The sequence below is a fragment of the Vicugna pacos genome, chromosome X, assembly GCF_048564905.1.
Source record: "Vicugna pacos chromosome X, VicPac4, whole genome shotgun sequence".
NCBI lineage: Eukaryota > Metazoa > Chordata > Mammalia > Artiodactyla > Camelidae > Vicugna > Vicugna pacos.
The window spans coordinates 38303333-38324969 of record NC_133023.1 but is presented as its reverse complement, the minus strand read 5'-3'; the positions used below and the strand labels follow the sequence as shown (position 1 = coordinate 38324969).

The following is a 21637-nucleotide window of genomic DNA, read 5'->3' as shown; positions in this document are numbered from 1 at the left end:
AAGGCAGGCCCCAGAGGGAGGATCAGCGCTGAGAGGAGGATGCTGGGCTCTCAGCTACCTGTGCGCCTGCTCCCTCGACATCTATTTGTAGGTGAGAACTTGCCCGGACCAGGAAAGCACCAAACACTTTAGAAAAGGAAAAAAACTTGCTGTTTCTGGACATCTTGCTGGAATTTGCCACTAAAAGCCAAAATGGCAAAAATGTCAAAGGAGAGAGATGAAGCAGAATACAGGTTTATTGCCTCCCCAGTTGAGTAGGACTGATTGCCATGCTCCTCAAACACGCTACCCAAAAAAGCAAACCAAGTCAATAGTGAATGACTCCATTTTTGCAAAAAAGTTTTCATTATTAAAATTCAAATGCAATTTGGCTTTTTTTAGTGTTACATGTTTAAAGGATGAAATAGTGCTCGCTTCGGCAGCACATATACTAAAATTGGAACGATACAGAGAAGATTAGCATGGCCCCTGCGCAAGGATGACACGCAAATTCGTGAAGCGTTCCATATTTTAAAAAAAATAAAATAAAATAAAGGATGAAATATTTTCTAAGATGGAATTTGAAGGAATAATCATACCCTAATTACGATATCTTCTCTTCCTATGAAAAGCAGTTAAGTATGTCCCTTTTAAATGAGAAAAACAAATTTTAACACTCAGCACAGCAAGAATTATCCAATAAGTAGGAAGTAATTTTTGCTACTGTCTTTCTTGTGCAGTTCTGTTTTTTCCCCAAATGCTTTAAATGTACATGTAGAAGCTTTATACATAGAAATAATGATAATATATGTTATTTTAAAAACCAACCAATCTGCAGTTTCTCTGATTTATGGGCTAGGAGAGGGAGAGGTTGGGTACAAAGGCTGGTAAATTTCGTAGTAATTTAAAAATAAGGTCCATTTGTATAAACCTGAAAGAAAGTATATTCCAAACAATTCACTATTTTCTTAAATATGGGAGAAAACATGCCTAATCTTAGTAAGAATTCAATCATAATAAAATGTATCTTTTAACAAAGAGAGTATTGTAATGGAAACTCCTTAGATTAGAATAGATTTTCTACTTCCTTTGCATTTCTCCAGTGTTTGTACACACATACATAAACACACAAGGCATACAGTTCATTTCTCATTAACATGAGCCAGAGATCAGACTACTGTATTTTACTTTCATCATTAAAAAATTTGTGTCACGATCAAATTTTGGTACATGTATGAGTAAATATATGTTATAGAAGTGTGCTTCAAAAATCAGCGTTGAGCTATTTTCATTTTAACAATATTTATTACAAATCACGTTTTATAAACACTAGATAAATTACATACAAAAGCTAGACATAAATATATAGAAGCAAAAACAGCAGTACTATTAACACAAGAGAAATAAGCTAATATAATGTCTAGACATGTGTAACTTAATCAAATTGCTAAATTTTCATTGCTAATACTTTTTCATGAACTCAAAGGCTATTCAGAAATGAAATGCAGAATACAATCAAGGTTTAGAATGACAGAAACACGGTAGCGCTACTTATTCAAAAAAAAAATCTTTACAAACAGTCAGAAGCCAAAGAACTGTCCTAAAAGACAAATTAAACTTGGGTAAAAGCTCTTAACCTAACTGAAGAGTATAAAATTTTAGGCTTTGGTTAATAGATACTAAACTTACTGGACATTTTAAAATTAGCATCTCCCTTATATGTAATATTCCTGAGTTTTTGCTAAAATACCATAGATAAAATAAAGAACTCAATTTACAATATTGCATAATTTTGTACTATATTTCTGAAAAACAAAAAGTATTGAGATTTTTTAAACTGTGAACAATGGGATTTAATGTAATTATGATCAGAAAGAATGTTTAATTTAGCTTAACTATGAGAAAAATTAACGCCCTCTCACCACTACTTGATAAAGCTCATTTGTAAATTATGATCAAAATTATATTAAATCTGTCACCAATTTTTACTTGCATCTTATGAAATCATTTTTGATTTAAAGGAGAGGTTGATTATGTAGTCTAGAATGCTCTTGTAAAAGGCTGAAATGATACAATGCTAGTACAAGGTGAGGCACAGGTTAGGTGGGCAATATTACTTACTAATTTAAAGTGAAAAGTCTTTGAATGTATTATTTCTGAACATCAACACACAATTCAATGTAGTTATAAATTGATCTGAAAATATCCAAAAACAGTTGAAACATGAAAATACATTTTTAGTAACAGTCCTAAGAGGAATTTTCACAAGTGACTATTTTCAGCCTTAGTTTTATCAAAATAGAATTAAATTTAAGGTTCCTTTAAAAAATAGACCTATGAAAGCTAACTTCCTATTAGCTGCTGTGTGTGGTGTATGGAGATAACAGATTCAGTCCCTTCTCACAAGATCAACCTATCAACATCTTCTGACCTGATTACTTTACATTACAACCAACCCCTTAAAACAGAATTTCCCCTGGACACTCTATCAGTGCACCTAAGGATTGGGTCCAAGCATGTAGAGTTTTAAGCAAGTAGCTCTCCCCTGCCTCCTGGTAAATTATTACGGTCAGGTTGATTTGGAAAATCATGCTTTAAAGCAACCAAAATAATTTGATTATACTTGAACATTGCTTGATAAGAGTGGCATATCTGATGAAAATCAAATTTATCTAGCTTTTTAATAATCTGCATAGCTTATCATCATGCTTAAGTATTTCCTACCTAAATGTTGCAAGGTTTTGTTCTAATTTTAATAGCTCACTAAGAGCCAATATAACAGTGATCACCTTTGTGGGTAGGCTTCTACAGTTTTAGTGTTTCATATACCTTTTCTTACCAGGAAGCAGAAGTCGTCTATAGCAGCTGTATTCAAAAACTAAACAATGTGGAATTTATTCAAATGATTATACTACTCACAAAGTAGTCTTTAAACAGCTATACCAACATCAGTTAGTAGAGTTACTTGCAAAACTGGTTATCAAATACCTATTCATTAAAAAAAATTCAATTTACAAAGTATTACACCAAGTCTGTATACAAAATCTCATTTGCTGTATTATGTGACTAGGAGGCTAATATTCAACTGGATATGTATACACGAAAAAAAAATGCCCATAGGTTCATTCTAGTTGATCAACTAGTAATGAATCCTTCTAAATTAAAGAAGAAAAGAAGCAATGGAATGTATTCTTAAACAAATATCATGGTGTACTGAGGAAAGGGTAAATTAGAGATCTGAAAGAACGTTTAATTAGGATTAAAATCATGAACTGTTAGCCACTTCTATTTTCTAATAACAGTATCATATGCAGAGAAACAAAACTACAAGCTCACTGAACTGGGTTAAACAGTTTTGAAGCTGATTAAAAGTACTTAATTGAAAATGAACTCTTTTTGAACCTCGAGTAAATGATGCTGTATTCAGCAATTGATTTTTAAAATGACTTTAACAATTTTAGCATCAGTGAAAAACTATTGCCAACATACAAACTGAAAAGAGCTTAATACCAAGTCCTTGGTTCCATACTGAACTTCATATTCCCATCTGTATATCGGCAAAGTTGTAGAAGCTGTCTACATCCCCAGGCGCCGTCTCCTTGCTTTCTGATACAAACATCTATGTTAAATACAAAAGAAACAAAAAAGTAAATACTAGTAACCCCCAAATTCCAAAGCTCACATTCTCCACAGAAGTCACAAGCCTGCTATTTAAAAGAAATTCAAGTACATCGTTTCTAACATTTAATCTGTAGATTTTCTGTAGAATTCATGCAATAATAGTTTCAATAGCTATGATGTAAATTGAGCTCTTTTAAAAGCACTTATGATTTAATTAAGGTCTTTGCTTTCATAATCCTTCAGTTGTATTTTTATTACTCTTGGAATTTCAGTTTTTAAAATACACAACAGTTAATACTATGAAAGCTACTGAATAAAGAGGTTTATTTAAAGAATTCTTAAGTTTCTTCTATTTTCTAAGAATCTCAATAGGCCGAGAAGCAAAACTGGAGATTAGCTATTTTAAAAGCTCCTAAAGATATATTACTAATTTTAAATGAACTGTTTTCCAAACATCAACAAAGCAGTACTCAATAGAACCCTTCAAAAATAACTTTTACAGATGTCAGCCGGAAATTAGAGGAGACCTGGGTTCTACTTAGCTTTATCATAAACTAGCTATATGGGGCTGACAATTTAATAAGCCTCTCTGGGCTCAGTTTCCACATCTGTAAAATGAGAAAGTTGAATTAGATCATCTTTAGCTCATTCAGATCTAAAAACTCCAAATCATATAACCATTTTCTCTCTGTTTCCTTTTCTATCCGACCTGATTATATATGCCCTCTCCCTTAGTACTGTTGTGATAACAGAATGAGACAAAAGACAAAGTACTTTAAATTATGCAAATTCAAGGGACCATAAGCCCAATCAGACTACAAAACCAAACATTTTCTCTCAGATATTTATCAAAAACCCACAGTTAAATATACTCATTTAATCCTCTTATATACTTGGTTTTTTAAGCTATATTAAGTTATTTGAGTCTGAAATTCTTAGATACAGCAACCTCATCAACCATATCTACCTACGTGTAGTGATTTCTAGATACAGGGTCAAAGTCAAGTTTTGATGAAGTATTACTGAAGCAAATAAAAATCAACACTGAGCAATAGGATCGTCCATCTAAAGTATACAATCTTAGAAATACAACATTTTCAACATATCACTATCTTTTAAAAAGGAAGGACTTGAAGAGACATTTGGTGAGACTTTTTACTTGAGAAACTTACATATTATTGAAGGTTTTTAATAAGTAGATTATTATTTTGTAAATTTTTAAGCTATTAAAATTTTAGTTTAGCAAAGAAAAACCAAAACTTAGTTCTCAATTGTTGACTATAAGTTTTAAAAATCATGGTCTGCTGAAAGTACCATTTAATTGTAAGGAAAAGGAAAAGAAATGAAAGGTTTTTTTTAATTGAAGTATAGTCAGTTTATAATGTTGTGTTAATTTCTGGTATACAGCATAGTAATTCAGTTATACACATACATACATATATTTGTTTTCATATTCTTTTTCATTGTAAGTTACTATAAGATACTGAATATAGCTCCCCGTGTTATAGAGTAGAAACTTGCTTGTTTATCTATTTTATATATAGTAGGTAGTGCTCCCTACTGGATCTTAATATCAACTGACACAATTCTCAAAACTGTTATTTTTCACACTATTTTTATAACAAATACAATAATCTGGACAATATTTTTAAAGCCACCTGAAAAGAGACGCAGCCAAAAATCTATTGCAACCTTGTGTTCTAACAAAAATAGACCACACTGTATTGTACTGACTTAACATCTCCCTCCTTCATGTAACTAAGCTATGGGTGTCTTTTCAGGATATTGATCCCTTTTGTGTTTCATGATTGCTAAAGGATAAACTATTACACTGCACAAACCATTAACATTTATTGGACAATGTACTGGATACTGTTCAAGGTGACTTACATGTATTAATCCACTGAAACCTAATAACTGAATGTTGTGGATCCCATTACTATCCTCATTTTACAGATGAGGAAATCTGAATCCCAGAAAGTTCAAGCAAGGGTGACATTTTGTTGAATTGGACCCCTATTTCTGACCAACCAGCACTGGGTTTTACAGTTGGCCCATGAACACCATAGGTTTGAACTGTGTAGGTCCACTTACACAGGGTTCTTTCCTTTCAATAACTGTTACAGTGCTACACCATCCATGGTTGGTTGAATTTGCAGCTGCAGAACCACAGATACAGAGGACCGATTATGGGATTTGAGCACTCATGGATTTTGGTATCCATGGCAGGTCCTGGGACTAATCCCCCACGGACACTAAGGAACAACTGTATTTCCAAGTTCCTTTTTTTGCCATAAAGGATATGATCAATGCCTTTCCCATTCACCTTGATCCTCCCTGGACAGAACCCTGCCCCTCATCCCACCGTTCAGCTTCCAAAGAAACACGATGGGAAGAAATCAGAGGAGAGTCAGGGGTCCCAGGGAGATTTACTGTCTCACTGCCTGAATTGGTTTTTTTGTTGTTGTTTTTACAATATTCATGTTAAAATTTCAAAAATTATTTTAAAAACCTTATTCATATACAGCTATATATAAGATACTAGATAAAACAAGCTAATGAGGGTGGTCATAAGTAAGAATTAGCCATTAATGCATAGAAAGAGTTCATATTCTTTTTCACTATAGGCTATTATAAGATATTGAATATAGTTCCCTGTGCTATACAGTAGGACCTTGTTGTTTATTTACTTTAGGAAGTAGAAGGTTTGATTGAAATACAAATAGTCAATAAAGTCTTGTACCTTGGTCCCATTGAATGTCTCGTTGACAATAAGTTGACATCCTTCTACAGCACCATCTCCATTGAACTCCAAGGCAATAACAGGACCTAAAAGCAAACCCACGAAGTGTCTTATCATGAATACAAATCTATTCTAAAATTCATCTTTTTATTCTTCCCTGAAAAATCTCCAGCCTCTTCTTTGGGAGGAAAGAGTAAAGAAAGAAGGAAGTAGACAGACGGGACACTCCCTTCAGCTACTTCTTCCTACTCTAGTCATAAAAGAAATTAATACAGAGTCTCATCACATGACAAGTAGCTTTAGTTCTATTATAGGGCTAGTGTCACAAAAATTTTTAAGTGTTGTAAATAGTCTGACTTTTCTGGTTTTCATTCTTCAACAAAACCCGTAAAAAGTCCACCCATTTAGCAGTACAAAGAATAGTTGACAAAATGACAAATAAGATCAAAAGCTATTCAAGTCATTTTGCCAGGCAGCCAGTCTTGTTTCCAATTCTTCTACTTACCAGCCAAGTTCAGGGCCACCAGTAATGATCCTAAGCCAAGTAAGAATTCAGGCCAGGTACCAAAGGTAATGACCATCTGAAAGTATTTTTCTTGAGTGTGCTATATTCTAGAACCAATGACCAAGTTTTTATTTTTTAATTCTCTGGAGAGAGCATTTGTGCCTCCTTTCCCATACTTAATTTGAATACTTTTATTTATTTGTTTGTTTTTTCAACGTGTGTGTATATATATATTTTTTTATTGAAGTATAGTCAGTTTACAATGTTGTGTCAATTTCTGGTGTACATCACAATGCTTCAGTCATACATGAACATACATGTATTTGTTTTCATATTCTTTTTCACCATTAGTTACTACAAGATATCATTAATTTGATTACTTTTAAAACCACCTGTACTTTAAATTCTGGTGTAAAGATTTAGTTTGGCTTGGATTTAATTGTGGCATTGGCACTACTGGTTTCAAATTGTTGGCAAACATGGTCATAAATCAGCCACACAAAATAAGCCTTTCAATCCAATTAAAAGGTATTCCACTATCACTTCATTCCTAATAGATTTGCTTTTCATCTCCTTCAGTAATGGAGAAGTCCTGACATCCAGGAAATTGCAAATTTCTTGAAAAAAGACATGAATTCATTAAACAACACAGAATATGAGGGAATAATGAAATATTAAGGAATGAAACATGAAGGTGAATGTAGTCATGTGCCACAGAACAAGGCACAAGGAGAGAAAAGGGCTTGTGATTTAATACAGACAACAAATACAGAAAAGGCAAGATACATCACAGTCAACTGTACAACCAGATACAGAGAACAAATTAAAGTATGAGTTTTTCAGCATTACCATATATATAGAGCAAAACAGGTGCTGAGTAAAGAAAAGAAGGTAACTGGGGAATATTTTCTCAGGAAAATGGATGATTTTATGTCTGGGGCAACGAATGCATACAATCAACCTCGAACATCTTGTTGAGCCAAAAAGCAATGAAGCTATCAAAGGCCAATAGGGTTGTATCATAAGGACCCAGAACCTAGCCTGCAGAGGCTCCTAAGGGCCAATGATGAGACATGGGGAGATCAGAGGGAATGAATGACTGCAATTTATTAAAACATACTAAATATATAGTCTTGAGCTCACAACGATATTTAGAAAAGACAGAAACAAAATGTACTGGATACCACTGTAGGTTGCTAGGGCAATTTATTACTCTAAAAATCGATACTTAATTATTTTTCCTTTATTCTGCTTTTCTAGTATGAAGCAAATTTCAAGTTAACCAAACAGTTCGGTGTACAAGGCGAAGTTCTGTTAACATCCATTAATAAATGCAGAGGAAGTGACACAATTAGAAAATGATCATTTTTGAAATTCCTAATTATTTTACTGGATTAGGCAACAATCAGCAATGGCTTTCGCATCCCACAAGGAAGATAGACAGGAAACTATAATAAGACTGTCACTACCTGAGCCTAACAATCTTAGGATCACTAAAAGTGCAACAATCAAATATTATGTACCCTCTAGTTGTAGGAAATAATACCACCTATGAAATATTCTGATGAAAAATCTCCAAAACCAAAAAACAACAAAACTAAACCTGAGTGTAAACAAGGCTTATATTTAACTTCTAATCTACAAGAACTATAGAGGAAGAAATTCAACAAACCCATGCATACTATGGGACAACTGACCAGGTTTCTTTTACAAAACAAAGGCATGACACAAATACGGGGAGGGGTAACACCTGTTTCTGGTTAAAAGCGATGTAAGATACAAAACAGCCACATCCAGTGAGTGAGTGGGCCAATTTTAGACCTGGATCAAATTAACTGTAAAAATACATAAAGGATGTTTTTAGATTAATTAAGCAAATTTGAATATGAACTAGGTAGTAGATGACATTAAGGAACTGTTAATCATGTTATACATGATAATATATTGTGGTTACTTAAGAAAACATTTGTGTAGCTGTCAAATTGTTAAGGTATAAATCTTATAGTATATAAAATATATCTTAATAAAACTTATTTTAAAAGGAAAAAGGAAAACATTTGTTTTTAATTTCGTTTTGTTTAAGGCATATTGAAATGTTTAGGGATGAAATGATGGGACATATCAAAATTTGATTAAAATATTTCAGCAAAAAAAGGGAGTACAGATTCTTTTTTAAGTATGGCAAAAAGCTGATAAAACTGGGGGATGGGTACGCATGGGGGTCACTGTACTCTACTTCTGAGGAGAAACAGTACATTTGAAAATTTGCAAAAAAAGAGTTTACAAAGCATTTTAAACCAAATAAATATTGAACTAAAAGGGAAAAGTTAATAATCTAGGGTTTCCAGGTTTGCAGAGAACAGAAAGCTTGAAGTAAGGTAGAACAGTATGCTTTTATTCAGGATCTCTAAAGGAAATACAGTAGATATATTTTTAAAGTCAGAATTTGTTACTGAAAGTTCCTATAGTCTACAAAGACAATATAATCTGGAATTCAGAAATACAATTTTGGTAGAATCACCCAAGTATGTAACTTGGTTGATATCCTTTGAATAGATGAGGAACTTCCAATAAGTGACTTAATTTGCCAACAAAGAAACATCAACAAAAAAGGTGGACAAGTGCACTGGTTTTGATTAACCGGTGCGGATTATCCTAAATTAACAAAAAACTACAACATTGACAATGCACTTTTTAAGCAGTTCTGTTTGACTCTCTAATGATGTTGACTACAATTACTGTGAAATTTCCAAACTGAACTATGAGGTCAACGAGGATCGCTGCTCATGTTTTTAGCGTTTTAATGTGAACGTCTTATCAAATAGTTTGCAGGAGCTTTAAATCTTACTATTTGAACTGTCATGAAAAATTGTGAGACTTTGAGGTAAACAAAGAAAGATTTCTGGATGTCCTATCTAACAAACTCTTCTGTGTTATTTAATATGACCTTGGAACAAGCCACTATCACACCTCAATTAGATTACAGCAACAGCCTCCCAGCTGGTCTCTGCTTCTTCCTTAGAGTAACCAGAATGATAAAAGCTATATTTTAAAGGACCCATGGCATTCTTCTGCTCTAGAACCTCCAGTAAAGTATATTATTTTTATTTTTAATTCTTCTAAAAATAACTGACAGTTTAAAGTAATAATATGAACAATGCATTAGGTGTTTGTAGCATATGTAATAGTAAAATATATAACAATCACACAAGGATGGGAAGAAAGATTTGAGGATATAATGTTATTACGTCCTTATATACTACAGGTGACATGGTATAATATTATTATAAGGCAGACTCAAGTTATTTAAATGTGTTTACTGTAAAACCAAAGGTGACCATTCTATAAGATTTACGAAAAGTGGTATAAATAAGTCAATAGAGGAGATAAAATGGAGTCATAATACCCAATTAAACAGAAAAAGAGGTAACAAGAAACAAAGAACAAATGGAACGGAAAGCAGCTAGCAAGATGGTAGATGCTGATCCAACTACAGCAACACCTTTCAATATGAATGGTGTAAACACACCAGTTAAAAGACAGAGAGTGTCAGATTGGATTGAAAAGCAAGAACCAACTATATGCTGTCTACAAAAAGTTCACTTTAGATACACAGACTTTTGATAAGTTAAAAGAAAAGGGATAAAGATACATGATGAAACACTAATAATCAAATGAAAGCTGAAGTAGCTGTATTTCAGACAAAGCACATTTCAGACAAAGAAGATTATCAGAGACCAAGAGGGGCATTACATAATGATAAAGAATTCTTCAAGAAGACATAATCCTAAATGTGTATGCAATTAACAACAGAGTTTCAAAATTCACAAGGCAAAGCCTGACAGGATCTGAAAAGAGGAATAGACAAATCCACAATTATAGTGGAAGACTCTGATACTCTTCTTTCTTTAATTCATAGAACACTTAGATAGAAAATCAGTTAGGATACAGATGACCTGAATAGCACTATCAACCAAACTGACCTAGTGGACACTTATAGAACATTCCACAAAACAAAAGCAGATTATACATTGTTCTCACATGCACATAGGCTATTCACCATGATAGACTATATTCTGTTCCACAAAACAAACCTTAACTTAGTAAAGAAAACAGAAATCATACAATGTGCATTTTTAAACCATAACAGCATTAATCAAGAAATCAGTAATAGAAATACACCTGGACAATCTCACAAATGTTTGGAAATTAAATATTATACTTCCAAATAATCCATGGATCAGGGGAAAAGTCTCAAGGCAAACTAAAAAATATTCTGAACTACATCAGGGATCAGCATACTTTTTCTGTAAAGGGCCAGATGGGAAATATTTTAGGCTTAGTGAGTCATACCACGTCTGTCGCAACTAATCATTTCTGCTGTCAGAGTGCAGTAACAGCAAAACATAATAGATAAAAGAACAAGTGTGGCTGTGCTCCGATAACACTTCATTTACAAAACATAGCGTAGGTCATACTTTGCCAAATCCTGAATTAAATGAAAATACATCATATCAAAATTGGCAGGATGCAGCTAAAGCAGTGCTGAAAGGAAAATTTCTAACACAAGATACATATACAGTCAATCCTCATTATTTGTGGATTCCTTATTTGCCAATTGCCTACTTGATAAAATAAACTTTATCAAGTAGGCAAAATATTTGACCCAAAATCAATCCTTGAACTTTTTTCATGGTCACTTATGGATACAAAGTGGTGAAAAATATGATTTGCCTGACATGCATGTTCCCAGGTGAAGCCGAACAAGGTGATGCTCTGCCTTCTTGTTTCAGCATTCATTCTGCAAACAAGTGTCCTCTTCGTAGTCTATTCAGTGCCACATCTTCCACACCTTTGTGCCTTTTGTTGGTAATATCGCTGTTTAAAATGGCCTCCAAATATCATGCTCAAGTATAGTCTAATGGTCCTAAGCTTAGGAAAGCTGTGACGTGCCTTACAGAGGAAATATCTAGTAGACATGCTTCATTTAGGCACATGTTATAATGCTGTTGGCTGTGAGTTCAAATGTTAATGAATCAATAACATATACTAAATGAGGTGTCTTTAAACAGAAACGTCTATACAATATGGTTATGTTTTGATTAGTTGATAAAAATGTTGTGACCAGAGACTTGCAGAAACCTAGCCCTCCATTTCTCCTAGGAGCAGCTGTTCAGTACTCACTGATTCAGGGTTCACAGCAACTTCATAGAACAGAACTACTGTGAAAAATGAGAATCACTCTGTTAGAAAAGAAGAAATATCTAAGATTAGTAACCCAAGCTTAAACCTTAAGGAACTAGAGAAAGAAGAGCAAATCAAACCTAAAGCAAGTGAAAGGAAGGAAAAAATAAATATTGGAGTGGAAACCAATGAAACTGAACAAAGAAAAATCAATAAGACAAAAAGAAGTTTCTTTGAAATTATCAATAAAGTGATAAACCTTTATCAAGGCTGATGGGAGAGGAAGAGGCCTCAAATTACCAACAGAAGGAATATGAGGGACATCACTAATGACCCCGCATACATTAATAAGAATAAGGAAATGCTATAAACTCTACATCTATAAATTTGGTAACTCAGATGAAATGAAACAATTCTCTGAAAGACAAAAACTACCAAAGTTCACTTGAGAAGAAAAATATATCCTGAAGAGCTCTCTATATAACAAATAAATAAAATTTATAGCTAAAAAGCTTCCCCACAAATCTCCAGGCCAAGATGGTTTCACTAGCAAATTCTACCAGACATTTATTGAAGAAATGATACTAGTTCTTTTTCTCTTCAAGATCATAGAAGAGGAAGGGTACTTCTCAACTCATTTTATGAGGCCAGCATTACCCTAATATCAAAACCAGACAAAGATACAACAAGAAAAGAAGAGTATAGACCAATATGCCTCATGAACAAAGATGTAAAAATCTTCAATTAAATATTAGCAAATCAAATCCAGCAATATATTTAAGGGGTAAAACATCATGATCAAGGGTGGGGAGTGCATCTCAGGAATACAAGGCTGGTTTGACATTCAAAATCAACAAATGTCACTCACCAGATGAAACGACTCACTAATTTAAAAAAACATGATCATCTCAATAAATGCAGCAAAAGCATCCAACAAAATTCAACATGCATGTGTGATAAAAACTCAGCAAACTAGGAATAGATAGGAATTCCCTTAGTCTAATAAAAGGTACATATGAAAAACCACAACTAACATCATTCTTAATGGTGAGACCGAACACTTTCACCTTGAAATAAGTAACAGGACAAGGATGTTCTCTTCTCAATATTGTACATAACATCACAGTGGCAGTCCTAGCCAGCATCATAATGCAAGAAAACGAAATAAAAGGCATGTCAAAGAGACAGAGGAATTAACCTAAAAGAGCTCTCAAAGGCTAAACCTGGAACAATTTGATGGTACTGGATTATAACCTAAAGGATAATTTATGAGTCCCTACTGATAGACATAAATGACTGAAGAAATAAATGAGAGAAGGGACAAATCTTTCTTACAGAATTCCAAATAATGTTTGTAATACTCCCCTCTGTAGGAGGTGGAGCTTAATTCCCCTCTCCTTTAATGTAGACTGGTCTTAATGACTCAACTTCCAAAGAATATAAAAAGAACTTCAAGTCACTAAGGTCAACATCATCGGCATTAAGTCATGTTGCTATCGTGGGCCCTTTGATGTGATCTGATGAGAAGGGTACTTTATCTCTTCTCCAAAACCCATAACCTCAGTCTAACCAGAGAAAACACCAAACAAATGTAAACTGAGGGACAGTCTACAAAATAACTTACCAGTACTGTTCAAATATTTACAGTTATGAAAAACAAGGAAAGACTAAGGAGAGATTAAGGAGACAAGATGACTAAATGCAATGTGGGATCTTGGTTTGAATTCTGGAACAGAAAAAGGACATAAGTGAAAAAAACAGGTGAAATTTGAATAAAGTTTATAGTTTAAATGAATAGCATTTTGTCAATGTAAGTTTCTTAGTTTTGACAAATGTACCATGCTTATGTTAACATAAGAAGCTGGGTGAAGGGTGTATTAAAACTCTCTGTACCACCTTTGCAATTTTTTTGTAAATCTAAAATTACTCTGATATAAAGAGTTTATTTTAAAAAAACAAATAAAAATGTCTAGTAGCTTCTCATCTCATTCAGACTAGAAGCCAAATTCTCTACAGTGGCCTACAAGGCCCTATATTACCTGATTCCTCCTTTACCACTTCTCAGATCTCATCTACTATGTTTGTTGAATAAATCAATGAATGACCCTCTAAACAAAGGAACCCAAGTCTGACATAAGAACCATCTAGAAAACTTTAAAAATGCATATTCCAATGGTATATCTCAGAAGTACCTGAATCAGTCTTTCTGGGGTGGGAGTTGGAAATTTAAATCTTTAAAAGTACCCTAGACGGTTCTGAGAATCCTTCAGATTTGGAAGAGTCTCAAGATCAAAAATACAACGAATTCTCTCATTAAGCTGTCAAACAGCTTCATTAACTCAAAGTAAATAATTAGGACTACTTTAACCAAAAAGGAAAATTTAGAGACTAAAGTAGAGACTATTTGAAGTAAAAGTGAATTTTCAAAAGAATAAGTCCACCCTCAGCTCAGAACACTGGTTTGCAGTTGGGAGCAATTTTGCCCCCCAGGGGGCTTTAACAATGTCTGGAACCATTTTCGGTTGTCATAACTGGGGCAGTGTGCCACTGGCACCTAGTCAGTAGAGGCCAGAGATGCTGCTAAATATTCGATAATGTTCAGTACAGCCCGCCACAACAAAGAATTATCTAAAATGTTAGTGGTGCTGAGTTTGAGAAACCTTCCACAGAATGACTGGTGGTCACTTTAGATAAGGACCCAATCCATCCAACACCTGCCAGAATATCTCCACAGACAGCTTATTCATCATTCCACATCAATCAATGCACTACTGGGCAGGTTAAAAAAATTTTCCCAGCTTTTATTTTGAAAAATTCCCAAAATTATAGAAAAGTTGAAAGAATAACATAAACGTCCATTTGTTCTTTGTCTACACTCATCAAATGTTAACATTTGGCCACATTTGCTTGCCACACACTATACACACACATGCACACACATACATGTACACAAACACACGTACTTTGTTTTTGTTTTCCTGAGCCATTTGAAAATAACAGACATCATGACACTTCAGCAAGCATCTCCTACATAACCACAATACCATTATCACACTTAAGGATACAACAATAATTCCGTAGTATCATCTTCAAACTTCCCCAGTTGTCCCCAAAATATCTTTAACAGATTTATAGCTTACCCAACTCTAATCCAAAATGTAATTAAGATTCATTCCTTGCATTTAGTTATGTTTTTTCTAATTAATTAATTAAAAAAATTGAAGTATAGTCAATTTCCAATGTCATGTCAATTTCTGGTGTACAGCATATGTTTATTTTAATCCAGAACAGCCCTCCATCATTTTTCTTTGTTTTCCAGGACACTGTATGAAAGAGTTCTCTCCAGTTATCTTGTAGGATGTCTTCTATTTTGGATTTGTCTCACTGTTTCCTCATGGTGTCATTTAACACGTCTCTAAATTTCCTTTCTTTCCTATAAACTAGAAGTTAAGTCTTGGCTCGTTTAGATTCAGGTGAAATATTTTTGGCAAGAATACTTCATAGATGATGTTGTGTATTTCTCACTGCATCGCATCAGGAGAAATATGTCAGGCTGCTCTGCCATCAGTGATGCTAAGTCTGACCACTGGGTTAATGTGATTATCAGCAAATCTCTGCTGCAAAGGTACACTTTCCATTTGAATTACAATGTACAAATATCCTACTTCTTATCAACTTTTACCCCAATAGTTTTAGTATCCAGTGATAACCTTTGCCTAAATTATTACATTTGGGGGTTGGAAAGTAGTGATTTCCAAAGTCTATCATTCCTTCTACGTTTATTAGCTCATAGTATTCTGGAAAGTGCAGACGAGCTTCCCTTTATTCCCTCTGCCCACCTTTTTTTTATTATCACTATGGATGTGTGAATTTCTGCTGTTGTTAAATCATCTCCCTTCACTATTCTTTCTGATGCTCAAATTGTCCCAAATTTGGCCAGTGGAAACTCCTTGAAATTTCTTCAAGCTGGCTCTTGTGACCGTTTGACATGATCTCATTAGCCTTTGACTACTTCCTATGGGCATCTCTGGTTTTAAAAGATGTTTATATGATGTTTATTTGCTGAAATTCCTATAACATCTGCCCGATGGTTTTAGTCCTACTTTATGCAGGAACAGAACATTTTAAAAATTTTATTTATTTATAATTCTTATTTCTTTTTTTAACATTTTTATTGATTTATAATCATTTTACAATGTTGTGTCAAATTCCAGTGTTCAGCACAATTTTTCAGTCATTCATGGACATATACACACTTGTCACATTTTTTTCTCTGTGTGTTATCATAACATTTTGTGTATATTTCCCTGTGCTATACAGTATAATCTTGTTTATCTTATAATTCTTATTTCTTATTGAAGAGGATCAGAACATTTTACCTATTCCATGTAGAATGCTGTGTAACTTAAACATAAATATGGTTGGGCTGGAGCAATTCTTTTTTTTTTTTTAGAAGGGGGAGAGGTAATTAGGTTTATTTATTTTATTTATTTTTAGAGGAGGTACTGGGGATTGAACCCAGAACCTCCTGCATGTTAAGCATGTGCTCTACCACTTGAGCTATACCCTCCCCCGGTTGGAGCAATTCTAAGAAACCATTTCACTAACAGTACATGAGTATATAAATTATTAATTTAGGCCTACTCATATGCTCATTTCATCCCTGATCCTCACACTTCAGGATGTTAATTACATTTATTACTTGATTCAATTTCTGAGAGCTGCTGAGAGCTTAAAGATTTGCTTTCAAGGTTTCATCAGAATGCTCCCATATCAAAATGGCAGTATCAAAGGAGCCAGGTCATACTTTCCTATATATAGTCTGGGATAGATTCATATACTGGGTTGGAGTCAGCCCTTGGTACTACTAGAGTAACCTCAAAGGAGTATGAAATACCATATTAATACTTAAGGGCTGAGTCACATCCTGCATTAGTTATTAAAACTATCCTAAAAATCCTCTAATATGTTCATACAGGGTTTTGCAGTTTATTGCAACATGCATGTAAATGCAGAAGTGCCCTCTTTCGAGGGTATATCCAATCAGCAGTACATATTACTATGCATATTTGCTCAGGCCAGTCGAGAAAAGCCTGGTGAGCCTTGAGCGAACAACGTTCCTGCTCTGAGAGATGAACAGTACTCTGTCCTCTAGAATCAGCTCACCTTCAAATACATGGAGACAGACAGTAACACTTCAGGAGGGCACACGGACTCTAGTTCCTCCGTTTACAGACATATTTCCAGTATCTGAGATTTATTAGTAGCATTCGCCCACTGGTGAAAACAATTCTAATTACGTGTGGGAAGTTAATTAATCATATTAAATATACAGAATAATATATGTTTTACTTATATTTCTTACTTCTTTTCCAGTATGGTCAAGCACACTGAAGGTAGAAAGAATCCTTATCAAGTGCTTTGTAAATCTGGGCAGGGAGAAGGAAATGGTCGCTCACTATAGTACAATAATATGACAATAATAAAATAATAATGAAAAATCATCAAATACATAATAATAAAATATGACTTTCAAGAACTAAGGTGATAGAATAGGGGAAAAAACCCCTAATATCTAGTTAGTTATATATGGCTTTTTGAATGATGTGAAATTTTGACATTTCTGAATAGTAACAGGAAAAAAACATAAAAAAACGAGAAACACAAGACAATGTAAGAGAATAAAACAAATAAGAAAGAGAAGACAATATAAGACAAATACTAAAGGCAAGAGTAAATTGGGGGCAGAGGGAGGGCATAGCTCAGTGCTTAGCATGCATGAGGTCCTGGGTTCAATCCCCAGTACCTCCTATTAAAAAAATTTTTTTAAATAAATAAATAAACCTAATTATACCCTCGCAAAGCAAACAAACAAAAAACAAGCAAACCAAAAAAAAAAAAAAAGAAAGAAGGAAAAAAGAGTAAATCAAATCAGCAGGTCAAGAGAATAACCAGAAAAGTATACCAAATCATCCAGAAGGTACCTTTGCTCAGAAGAGGAAGGAAGTCAGGTGCTTTGTCCCGAAAAACCCTTTGCGCATCCTCCGCTTTCATTGACACCTCCTTTGTCTGAACTAGGAAAAAGCCTTTACCAACCATCTGTGGGAAATAAAATTTCATTTAAATTTTAAAATGACCTTGTGAGATTAAAACATTATTTCCCTATTCTAGAATTTTTCTGTATAAAATGCAACACAACGCTCTGATTTTTGTTTTAGTTATGACTCTAATTTAGGGTGTTTGCTGTAACAAATTTTCACAGACACAAGATTCTTTTCTCCAGATGGGTGGTTCTGGTTAAGAATTAGTACTGCATGGCTTCCTGTTAACATTAAGGATCAAATAAATGTGAATTAGCCTTCCAAATTTTAAACATTACTTAAAAAAAATTTTTTTTGACTGAAGCTAACAGATGGAAGCTTTAGTTTGGTGATACTGCAAATGTCAGATGAGAGGAGAATGGTTAGGTGAATTATGGTACATTCACATGATAAAATACCATAGTTCATTAAATAAAACAAATAATAAAAGGGGGCAAGGCTTATATAATAATGTTAATTTTAAAAAGCATGATTCAAGTTTTATATAGTATAGCACAATAATGATAGAGCACACTTATGGAATATTTACTATGTTCCAGGCAGTTTTATGCATTCTACATATACATAATATATGTAAATATACTTAAATAAAATATTCTATGTATAGCACGTTTAACCCTCTCATGAGACAGGTCCTATTATTTCCCTCATTTTACAGATGAGACTAAGGCACAGAGTGGTTAAGAAATCTGCCCAAGGTCTCACAACTATTATGTAATAGAGCTGTGATTTGAACCCAATTAACCTGATTACAGATTTGATAAATTAAAAATTATTCCTAAAAAGGGGGAGGGTATAGCTCAGTGATAGAGTGCGTGCCTAGCGTGCACAAGGCCCTGGGTTTAACCCCCAATACCTCCATTATAAGCAAAGAAAGAAAGAAACAAACCTAATTACTCCCATCAAAAAAAATTATTCCTAAAAAGACTATTCACTCTACAATGAGTACACATTAATTTTTAAAATAATTATGAAAGTAGTTTTTAAAATTGAAGTCAGTCAACCAAGGAAGCCTATTAAGTTTTTAATTATAAAAGTAACATATATGCTCAATACAGAACATTTGAAAAATAAAAAACAGAGACAAAGGATTATCAACCAAGGTGCTGCAACTCAAAGATGCTACTGCCAAATAGGTACACTTCCTTTTACGCTCCTGGTTTTCTTTCTCCCCTGTTACAGAAATAATACATGTTCTATGTAAAATCCATAGAAGTACAAAGAAGAAAAGAAAACTCTGCTCTTAATCCACTTCCTAAGAAGAACCACAACTGTTAACATTTTAGTATATATCACTTTCCAGGTTTACCTTCTTAAAAAAAATCCGATACTTATGTGATGTTCTACAAATTTTCACTTACTTGATTGTGAACATTTCCCAACTATTCTACTATAAAATCAGTTTCAATGGTTGGTACTATTTCATTCTATGGCTACATTATTCCTTATCATTTCATCAAATTGGATTCCAAGTCAAATCCCTTTTCAGAGCCCTCAATGCTCTCAGAAAAAAACACACATAAAAAAGTGGCAGAAAATTATATAAACATCACTGCCAGATGATGACTGCAAAGTTACTTAAAATATCAGCAAAAATCCTACATCTGTTTCTAATTTTCTAGACTGCTCGTTACCTCTCATTTTATAGTCAGACACATAAACTGACAAAAGTAAGATTGATTCAAAATACCATTACCTAAAAACAAATACTGAACTATGAAACTAGTATATCTATTTTGATATTTCATTGCAGATAGGTGAAGCAACTCATGAAAATTCTTCTGCTTTTAAAGACTTGAAAATAGTGGTAACTACCTAACTAATTACGTAATACTTTACTTCCAAATGACACAAGCTGCTCTTGCTCTAATTTATTCTGTGCGTATCTGTGATGTAGTTAAGAGCCAGCAAGAAATCTGATTTTTAGGTAAGAAAACTGAGGCTCAGTAACTTCTCTTCACTCCTATGGAAACTACTTTCTGCTTTACTCAGCTTTTCTGGACCTTCCTACCCTCTCAAGTTTTATACTTCCTATCTCAGAAAACCATTATGATATGTTTAATTTCTACAAACGCTATGAAACAAAATTCTGTGATACTCTTAGGGTTTAACAAAACCAGAGCTAGCAAGCACAGTTCCAGTAAAACCTGTCCTAAGACATTTGTGTTATGATACGAGGAAAAGACTCAAGTTTTATTTTTTCCATCTCAGAATTAATTAGCTTCTACACCTATTTTCCTGGGAACTAGAGCTACATTTAAAAAAAATATGTCATCTCTCTCTTAATATGTAAGTCACTGATCGTTCAGCATGTTGTGATAACCTCTTCACATATACCTGGCATTTTCTTCTTTTTGTTCTCTTGTCTTAATTCCATGATCTCAGGATTATTTACTTATTTTTTATTTTAGGGGGAAGGTAATTAGGTCGGTCAGTCGGTCTGTCTGTCTGTCTGTCGTCTATCTATCTATCTATCTATCTATCTATTTAAATGGAGGTACTGGGGATTGAGCCCAGGACTGACTGTCTGTCTGTCTGTCTGTCTGTCTGTCTGTCTGTCTGTCTATCTATCTATTTAAATGGAGGTACTGGGGATTGAGCCCAGGACTGTCTGTCTGTCTGTCTGTCTGTCTATCTATCTATTTAAACGGAGGTACTGGGGATTGAGCCCAGGACCTCATGCATGCTAAGCATGCACTTACCACTGAGCTATACCCTTCCCCTAATTTCAGGATTAGATAGGATAACTCTAGCCAAAAAGTCCCAGGGTTTTTTCCAAGGCCTAGACTGCCTTGACTCCACACACTTTTGGTCACACTCCTGCTCCACCAGGCATTTATCAACTTTCCTTTACCACTGAGGCAGCATTGTAGCATCATGCTTAAGGGTTAAGACTATGGCCTACAAAGCCGAACTGCTTGGATTTAAATCATGGCTCTGCTCCTTACCTGTGAGTGACCTTTTCCAAGTTACTCACCTTCTCTGTGGCTCATTTTCCTCATCTGTATAAAGGGGAATAATGGCACCTGGTTCATAGTTTATTCTCAATTAAGTGAGTTAATTCATTTAAATCTCATACAACAGTGCCTGACACAGACTAAACACTGTATAAGTGTTAGCTGTTAGCTATTATTATTATTGCCATCATTGTTGTTATAGTTATTGTTGGATTTTTATTTGTTTTAAGGTATTTTGTAATCCAGAATGACATCTAAAGAACATCACTCTTCCTGGTCATGTTGCTTTCAAGTGCACACAACACTGCCATTTCACACATCAGATGCTAAAAGTTAAAAGGTTAAGAACATCTGATGACTTATGATGACTCATGACAGTGTTTGTTTTGATGACTTTTTCTTTAAACATGCTATATATTCTTTATGTCCACTCCTCATTATCTACCAAAAAGGAGTTTAACCTGAATAGTTAACTCTTTTGAAACCTGTATGTAGATTTTTTTAAAGTCACCATACAGTATAATGAAAACGTTTACCTCTCTGATGT

General features: G+C 34.0%; 1 protein-coding gene and 1 non-coding gene across 2 annotated transcripts in view; one reads left to right on the top strand and one right to left on the bottom strand.

Annotated features, from left to right (window-relative positions):
- The first annotated feature begins 406 nt into the window (after positions 1–406).
- On the top strand, positions 407–513 carry LOC140692078 (U6 spliceosomal RNA). The gene has a single exon (XR_012067657.1). It is a non-coding gene; the product is annotated as a U6 spliceosomal RNA (small nuclear RNA).
- A 2878-nt stretch (positions 514–3391) lies between these two features.
- The window catches only part of RP2 (RP2 activator of ARL3 GTPase), a 32421-nt gene continuing 14175 nt past the window's right edge, over positions 3392–21637 (bottom strand). The window contains exons 3-5 of the mRNA XM_006213417.4: positions 18017–18131; positions 6344–6429; positions 3392–3598 (exon numbers count right to left, since the gene is read on the bottom strand). Of these exons, the coding sequence (XP_006213479.1) occupies positions 3515–3598; positions 6344–6429; positions 18017–18131 (285 nt within the window). The 3' untranslated portion in view covers positions 3392–3514. The remainder of the gene's footprint in view (positions 3599–6343; positions 6430–18016; positions 18132–21637) is intronic.